Source organism: Amphiprion ocellaris, chromosome 10 (assembly GCF_022539595.1).
Source record: "Amphiprion ocellaris isolate individual 3 ecotype Okinawa chromosome 10, ASM2253959v1, whole genome shotgun sequence".
In the NCBI taxonomy this organism is placed as follows: Eukaryota; Metazoa; Chordata; class Actinopteri; family Pomacentridae; genus Amphiprion; species Amphiprion ocellaris.
In genome coordinates this window covers 12286647-12294677 of record NC_072775.1, presented here as the reverse complement: position 1 = coordinate 12294677, position 8031 = coordinate 12286647, and the positions used below count along the sequence as shown (strand labels likewise).

At 40.5% G+C, this 8031-nt stretch overlaps 1 protein-coding gene across 1 annotated transcript; it reads left to right on the top strand.

Moving 5' to 3' along the window:
• The first annotated feature begins 978 nt into the window (after positions 1 to 978).
• Positions 979 to 7783, top strand: marveld2l (MARVEL domain containing 2-like). The gene is made up of 6 exons (XM_023267687.3): positions 979 to 1137; positions 3002 to 4202; positions 6370 to 6578; positions 6682 to 6853; positions 6950 to 7000; positions 7256 to 7783. The coding sequence occupies exons 2-6, from the start codon at positions 3075 to 3077 to the stop codon at positions 7370 to 7372; spliced, it is 1677 nt and encodes a 558-aa protein (XP_023123455.2). The 5' UTR covers positions 979 to 1137; positions 3002 to 3074; the 3' UTR covers positions 7373 to 7783.
• The last annotated feature ends 248 nt before the right edge of the window (positions 7784 to 8031 follow it).

The following is an 8031-nucleotide window of genomic DNA, read 5'->3' as shown; positions in this document are numbered from 1 at the left end:
ATTTCTGGAGTCATGTGTGGAGGGTTAAATCTGAGTGAAGAGAAGACAAGCAGCACAGTGTCACTGCTCAGGGGGAGTGTTGTTGTACTGTAAGGCTTACTGGATAGATGTTTTATTACCATTGCAGACTGTAGTTTGCTCTTTGGAAACATTACAGTCAATGTATTTCATGACTTTGGCCACTTTTAAAAACTTCTTTCTTTGCACTTCCTGATGAAACAGATGCGTAAACACAGATGTTGAGAATTCAGCAGAGGAGGAAAAGGATAAGTAGGGAAAAGAACAACTGTAAAAGGGATAAAGTTAGTAACCAAAGTGAGATGTGTTGTTGAACTGTGAGGGAGAATAACAAGAGCTTGCTGCCCTCTAGTGCTGAACACTTCACTCCCTGTGTAACACAATACGCCACAGTTGAGATGAGAATGCATTATTCATAAAGGACAGGATGATAAAGCAGTATTTCACAGATGCTAGATATGAGATGTAATTGATAATGCATGGCTGATATCAAACACTTTCTTGTGTCTAAAAAAAATTTTGTGGACAAGCTCTTGTTGATAGTCTAAAGTGATATCCATAATACTTTAAGTACTGTGAAACATGCTGGGTGTTTATTTGAACCCAGGACTCCCTGAAGCTGCATTCATTAGTGGATTATCCACTTTTTCCTCTTTTCTTATCAACAAAGCTGCAACAATATGAACTCCAAGCCACTTACAAATGGCATCCAGGCCTTTCACCTGTGGGTTGCATGCATCATCAGGTTAACTCACCTCCTCCTCGCCTCTGTTTTTATGAATGTCATCAGTGTCGGCCTGCCTGACCCACAGATTAACCTAGTAGTGCCTGGCAGCAGCAGCAGCAGCAGCAGCAGCAGCACAGGGGCGGTTCAGGTTTAATGTTTAAGCTTTTACTCCCCCCGCAGTTCTGTTGGCCAATCGCCCCGTGTGTGTGGAGCTGAGCGTCTAACCTCAGCAGTGAGTCACCTGAGAGACTGAACAGGGTGAGCTGAGTGGGCCGCTGGACAGGACGGCCATTTTACTGCAGGTGTCAGAGCTATTGTTCACTTAAAAACTGCCATATAAAGGCCTGTGAGGAGCTGAAGCCTGCCTGGCCAGAAAGTTGGGGTCAAATAAGGTAAGCTGTTGGGTTTCACGATGGTTTGTGTTGTTGCTGTGTTGTCACTTAGACGTGCAGCGACAGCTTCACGGGTGTAGATGTGTATAAAAGAGCTTGTGCGAAAGCTTGTGAGTCACAGCTCAGCTTAAACTCCTCTGTAATTAGTTGAACCTGAGCAGAGCTGCAGTCACGTTCTGAGCTGTTAGACTACAGCAGAGTAGTTTGTGTGTTTGTGATGATGTTACACAGACTGTATTTAGTGGTTTTGAAGAATATGTCCACTGGTTTTCTTCTGTTTTGGTCCATGTGTCACAAATCACATACTGACGGATGAGTTTTAGAAATCTTATAAACAAATACTTTTTCTATCATTTGAGGCTTCATTTTCATTTCCTTTCATATTTGAATGTTTTAGCAGACTCTTAAAACTTGTCTACATTAATTTTTAATTTTTTTTTTACTAACATCACATATTTGTGACCAGTTAATTGAGGCTTCACTTAATCTGCTTCATCATGTATTGATAATGTAACACTGACAAAGGTATTGGGGTCGTTATGTTTGTTGTATTAAGTAGATCATATTTGAAGTGTCTTTCAGCTCATTGCTCTATGGTCCACAACCTTTATATTTTGGTTAAGTCTCACCCCATTCATCAGCATTGTTTTTGACTGCATCCCTGCAGCTTCGTTCATTGAAAAACTAAAAGAAAGCCACTGTGCACTACCTGCTTGGCACCAACCAGTATACAGACACATTTGGCAACTAGCCAGTGAACATAGAGGGACATTTATATGTTAGATCCCTCAGCAGAAACAAAGCTAAGAGTAAAATGAATATCGGACTTGTAGAGATAAAGCAGGCACAAACACAGATCTAAACAAATGCTAGCATTGCTTCCTATGTAATAGATTGTACATAGAGAACAGTTTACATACCAGAAAGAACACTTAGTACATGTTAAAAGTGTGCGCTGATTGTTTTTCATGTCATTCAGTTATGGTGTGGTCCTTTAAGACTGTTGGAGTAAAGAGTTTTCCATTCCACAGAGTGTAAAACAAAGGCTTTAGTATTGTATGTCAGGTCTTTTTATGTCTCAGCACTGGTGACAGCTATGACTGGAGGCTTTATGTCTTGTCTTTGGGTTGTCCGTCCATCTCCTGAATGTAATATTTCTCAAACACCTCTAGGGAATCCCTTCACATTCACTTGGACTTGAGGCCTAATAAGGTTTTGGTGGTCAAAACTCAAATGATAAGGTCACTTTAACCTCACAAAACACATTACTGGCCACAAACTCATTAACTCTCAAGAACGCTTTCAAGGCTTTTAGATTTATTTATTTTTTAAAAATTTGGCACAGATGTTCACTCAAGACTGAGCTGATTAGATTTTGGTGGTCAACGGTCACTGTGACCTCACAAAACACCCTTTTGACCACACTCGAAAAATTCATGTGGTAGTTCAGACAAATTCCACACTAATGTCTAATAGGCTAAAATGATGAGATGATGACATTTTCTATCTGGTGTCCACTTCACACTTGCATCATAATGTTCTGAAAAAACGCTTTTCTGGCCATTTTGCAGCGTTATAACTTAGAAACAGAAAGAGAGATTGTGACCATATTTCACATTTGGTCAGATATTGAATTTTTGACAGTAATTTCTGGCGCCCAGCTATTGAACTCCTTCAAAGTTTTCATTACTCATTAACATGGGTTTAAATTGCAACTACACTGGTTTTTGGAAGTATACAACCTCAAAGCAATAATTCAACTCAAATATTTATTGAATTGGATATAAAATTCAAAGCTTAGAAGAGTGACTAGCTTGTATGTTAATTTTACAACACTAACATTGTTTTTTCTCTCCCCACACAGTTCTTCCTCACCCAGCATTATAATGATTCTGTGATTGCTTTTTCTGAATGGATTGTCTAAATTACACCGCAACATGAAATCCTTGAGCAGTAAATTTAAGAGACAAGAAGATGGGAGTGATGTTGGGTCCTCCACTAGCAGCAAGACCCCCATTAGGGATCCTCCAGTGCCGGTGTGGGTCACTCACACACCCATCCCAGACAATATCAATGATGTTGGGGATGATGATGCTGACTCCACATCCAGCACTCCGCCTTATGCTGAAGAAGAGAACAGTGACATAAAAGGGACCATGAAAGACAGACTGAAATCCCTCATCCCTCAGTCATGGAGCAGCATCATCCACAAAAGGACAAAGGAAAGTGACTCTGAAGCCAGTACGACCGGGATCCAGATCCTTCCCAACGGGACCAGAGTGAGCCCTCCTGTCAGTCCGCTGCTGGAACGCAGGAACTGGGCTGAATCAATTGGAAGCTCCAGCCAGAACTCACAAAAGCCTCTACTAAGACAGAGCCCCACTGATGATCTGTTTTATCATGGCCCACGAGAGGAATCTCTTCTGACCAGCATCCACCCTGCAGAATATTATGCTGAAAAGGTGGAGGTCTATAAACAGAAGTACTCGTATCTGAAATCATGGCCAGGGCTGCTCAGGCTTCTGGCCGGAATTCAGCTCCTGTTTGGGGGAATGGTGATTGCATGTGTCATCGCCTACATCCAGAAAGACAGTGAGTGGTCCAACTCCTACGGACTCTATAATGGCGCATATAACAACGGGTTTGGTATATCAGGGTACAGCTACAGAGGCCCTATGACTCCTTTCATTCTGGCTGTAGCTGGAGTCTCCTGGGTCATCACTCTGTGTCTATTAGTGATGGGAATGACCATGTATTATCGCACCATCCTCCTCGACTCCCCCTGGTGGCCCCTGACGGAGGCCTTCATCAACGTGGCACTGTTCCTGCTCTACATGGCAGCAGGGATCGTATACCTTAATGACTTGAACCGGGGAGGGCTGTGCTACACGACAATAGGTGTTAACCCCATCATGGCCAATCTGTGTCGCGTTGATGGGGGCCAGATGGCAGGAACAGCTTTCATCTTCATCAACATGACTCTGTACCTGGCAAGCTTCCTGGTATGTCTGAAGATGTGGAGGCATGAAGCTGCACGTATGGAGCGGCAGTACTTTGAGAACCAGGTACAGTTCTTTAATCCTAAGGAGATGTGAGACGAAGGATAAGCTTCTTGTTTCTAAATTTCAAGTGTGATGGAACTACATTTAAAAGCTGGATGTAAGATGTTGTCGTCATGAATACACTGGCAGTATGACTAAATTCACTGTATAAGTCCTCTAGAAAGGGTGAAAAGTTCACATTATAAGAACTGCACTCAAATTCCATAAATGTTTGATTCCTTTATCTTATGTGACTCAATTAACTGTGGCTTTGCTGCCTACCTTTAGATGTGAAATATGATGCTGTCTATGTAGATGGTGTTTTGGCATCAAATGCATCATATCAACCATGACATGCAGTGAAAATGACAGTGACACTCTTATTGGCTGCATAGGTAACTCATGCTGATCTGATGGGAACTTGCTGTTTGTGGCTATTGATATATCATCTTTTTCTGCCTGCTAATGCCATGGCAGCCTTCCAAGATTCACCCCAAAGCTATGAACTGTGTTCTTCTAGACTTTATTGACCATGTAGTTCTCTTTATATATAGGTGCCAGACATATAAGTTATTTGAAGTAGAGTTTGTTCTGCTTCAGTGCTGGGTGCTCTAGGTTGTAAAATAACACTGACAGTTGGGCCAATTCCACCAACACACAAAGCAATAAAAGGCCGTACAGTTACTGGATTATGAGGAGCACAGTTGCACCTGTCAGTATTGTTAACACTGTTACCACCTGTATCTTCAACACAGGGGCAGCATAAGATAATATAGAATATACATCTCAGTGCAGACAACAATAGCTGCTATTCCACTGCATCTATGGCCATGTCATTTCCACAATAAATGGTTAACAAGACCTAGAGTATTTTTGTCATCAAAGAAAATCCTTCATCCATCCATTTTCTTATGCTTATCCAGAGTTGGGTCATGGTGGCAGCACGCAAACCAAGTATTCTAGATGTCTCTCTGCCCAGCAGTGTTTTTTCAGCTTCTACTGGGGAATCCAAAGATGTTCCCAGACCAGATGAAATGCAGTCCCAAGTATCGGGTCAATCCTCGGGGCTCCTCCCAGTTGGGCGTTCTCTGAAAGGCAGTCAGGGGGCATCCTAATGAGATGACCGAACCAGTCAGCTACCTTTGTCAAGATGGAGCAGCAGCTCTGCTCTGAGGTCTCTGTGGAGGTCCTAGCTAACCTTATCTCGAAAGAAAATCATTTCAGCAGCTTGAATCATTGTTTCGGTCTCTACCCAGAGCTTCTGACCATAGGTGAGGTTTGGAACATAAAGCCTCGTTAATGTTGACATTACTGCTGACACTGCACCAATCCTGGCTGCCTCACACTCAACTGCAAACTGCCCCAGTGCACACTGAAGGTCAAAGTCTGATGAAGCCAACAGAAACACATCATCTACAAAAAGAAGAGACTCAATTTCAATGTTCCCAAATTGAACACCCTCCTCACCCCAGCTACACTTTGAGATCCCATACATGAATATTATAAACACAACTGGAGACAAGGGGCAACTTTGGTGGTGTCCAACACCTACCAGAGAGAGAAGAAAAACACCTGCATGACTAAAAACAAATGACTCATAAATGTGGATTATATGGCAGTGGAAAGTGGCATCTAATCCAATTTAATAAGCACAAACTGTTTCACAAGCTATTTCTCTAAAGGATTAGACAGAATTAGTCAAATTAATTATCAATCCATTAATTTGCTATCTGCTTGCAAGAAAACACATTGCTATCAGTGTAGCTCCACATGTATATATGATGGAAATATGCAAACAGCATGTATGTAAATGTACATGTACAGTGCAATCTGGAAAAAAAAGCTGTCATGACCTGTTATTAAGCATCACAGCCACAACCAGCAGGTGAGAAACAACATGTTAAGCGAATGTATTTGATATCAAATAAGAAAAGGGGAGAGTCCAAGAGTGAATATAGTAATTCTACCAGCTCAGTGAGTGCAGCTTCAGAGGCTTAAGAATCGGTCAGTTTTGTCTCTATCTGGCTGCGTTTTTCCCCCTCCAGACACTTGACTTAATAAAATTTAGTTTCAACATCTCTTAAAAAGCTTCATGTAATGATGCTCACATATACAGTGATGTATAGTCATCACATATTTTCATCTGTTGGTTTATGTTTTTTGATTTAAGTTTTGTCTCTTTAACTTCAAGACTCAAGAGGAGTTCCATCAGTCCATCCCACTAAACCCCAAAAAGAAAAAACGCATATCATTCAGGGATGAAACGGATAAACCTTTGAATAAAAATCACAACAATCAGCAAACACTCCTCCATGAAGTCCAGAAGAACCCAGACAGCCTGAATGCAGCCTCAGCATCCGCATACATCCCCAAAGTGCACATTATAGCAGACTACATCATGTAAGTTAACATTTAAACTGTGCATGATGTTGAAAAATCAAAGCCTGGAATTCCAACTTCTGTCAAAAGAGTTTTCTGTCACATATGTCACTTCTCTGTGTAGGAAATATCCTGAGATCAGCTGTGTGGAGGAAAGGGAAAAGTACAGAGCTGTTTTCAATGACCAGTATCAGGAATACAAAGACCTTCATAGAGACATCAGCACGACCCTGGATAAGTTTAGAGAGCTGGATGCCATGATGGAGCAACTCCCCAAGGAAGGAAAAAGCCACAAGGTGAGACAGACCAGCCAACCTTGATTTAACCATTTAAGTGATAGTCAGGCCTCTGTTTTGTACGCGCATATTCATTGTTGCCGGTTTTTCCAACAGGATCAACAAAGGATTCAAAGCATTTTGAAGAAGTATCGCCAGAAAAAGACTGTAAGTGAAGGAATCCAGACATGTAGTAGAACTTAGTTTGTGTACACACAAAGACAATATTATTTTTTCTTCAGTAAAGCTGTCAATTATTGCAAATAATATTGCTTCCATTGGAATTTGTGGGTGACTGAAATGTTTTGTTAAACATACTTAAATTACAGACTGAATCAAGCAGTATGTGAGTTAGCAAGGAAGAGGAAAATACAAAAGAAAAGGCAGAATTAGATAATGGAAGTTTGTGTGTGTGTTTCACAGGATCCTGCTTTCCTGGAGAAAAAGGAACGCTACGACTACCTGAAAGCAAAATTAAGTCACATTAAAAATAGAATCCGCACTTTTGACCAGGAAAACCCAACAAATGATCGGATATGAAGAAGACCAGGGGGAAATATCTGCAGCAATTGAAGAACAGACAGAAACAACCTAACTTTTCCTCCATTCTTCTTTTGTCTCTTTGTGTTTTGTATATTGAATGCCCTGAATATATTGTATTTTGACTAAAAAGTATATTTTTTCATTTGAGACCAAATGCATTTTTAGACATCATTGTACAATCAACAACATGAGGGTCACAGAAAATCTGATTTGCATTTAAATTAGAACACCTGAACATTATGAGAGCAGACTCCTTTTATATAGCTTTAAATACATATCAATACATTTTGCATTTTCTTATATTTCTGTCACTAATGTCAAGCAAGAGAAACAACATGCAAATTAAAGTCCACTCAATGATTGCTGCATATGTATTTGTATAATAAAATTTGTTTTTACTAATTTTCACTGATGCTTCTAGTTACTAGAATGTCATTTTATGTTTTCTTTGCAACCTCTTCTTACACCTGTGTTGACAGGTGCTTTAACTAATAAATTATATGGATTAGCCCGTTGTCCTTTAGCTTTGCCTTCACTTCTGTAGGCATCAGAGCAAAAGTACCTGTCATCAAATATGTGATGGATAAAAATCATGTTGTCAAATAATACTACTGAAAGCTATAAATCTTCAATGGATCTTTGATTTATTAGCCTGG

What these genes read in the sequence shown, in the direction of transcription:
- marveld2l (XM_023267687.3), top strand. Translation starts at nt 3,075, where the DNA reads ATGAAATCCTTGAGCAGTAAATTTAAGAGACAAGAAGATGGGAGTGAT. An exon ending in AGGAAGGAAAAAGCCACAAG is followed by an intron (nt 6,854 to 6,949) that starts GTGAGACAGACC and finishes TTTTTCCAACAG; the next exon opens with GATCAACAAAGGATTCAAAG. An exon ending in AGTATCGCCAGAAAAAGACT is followed by an intron (nt 7,001 to 7,255) that starts GTAAGTGAAGGA and finishes TGTGTTTCACAG; the next exon opens with GATCCTGCTTTCCTGGAGAA.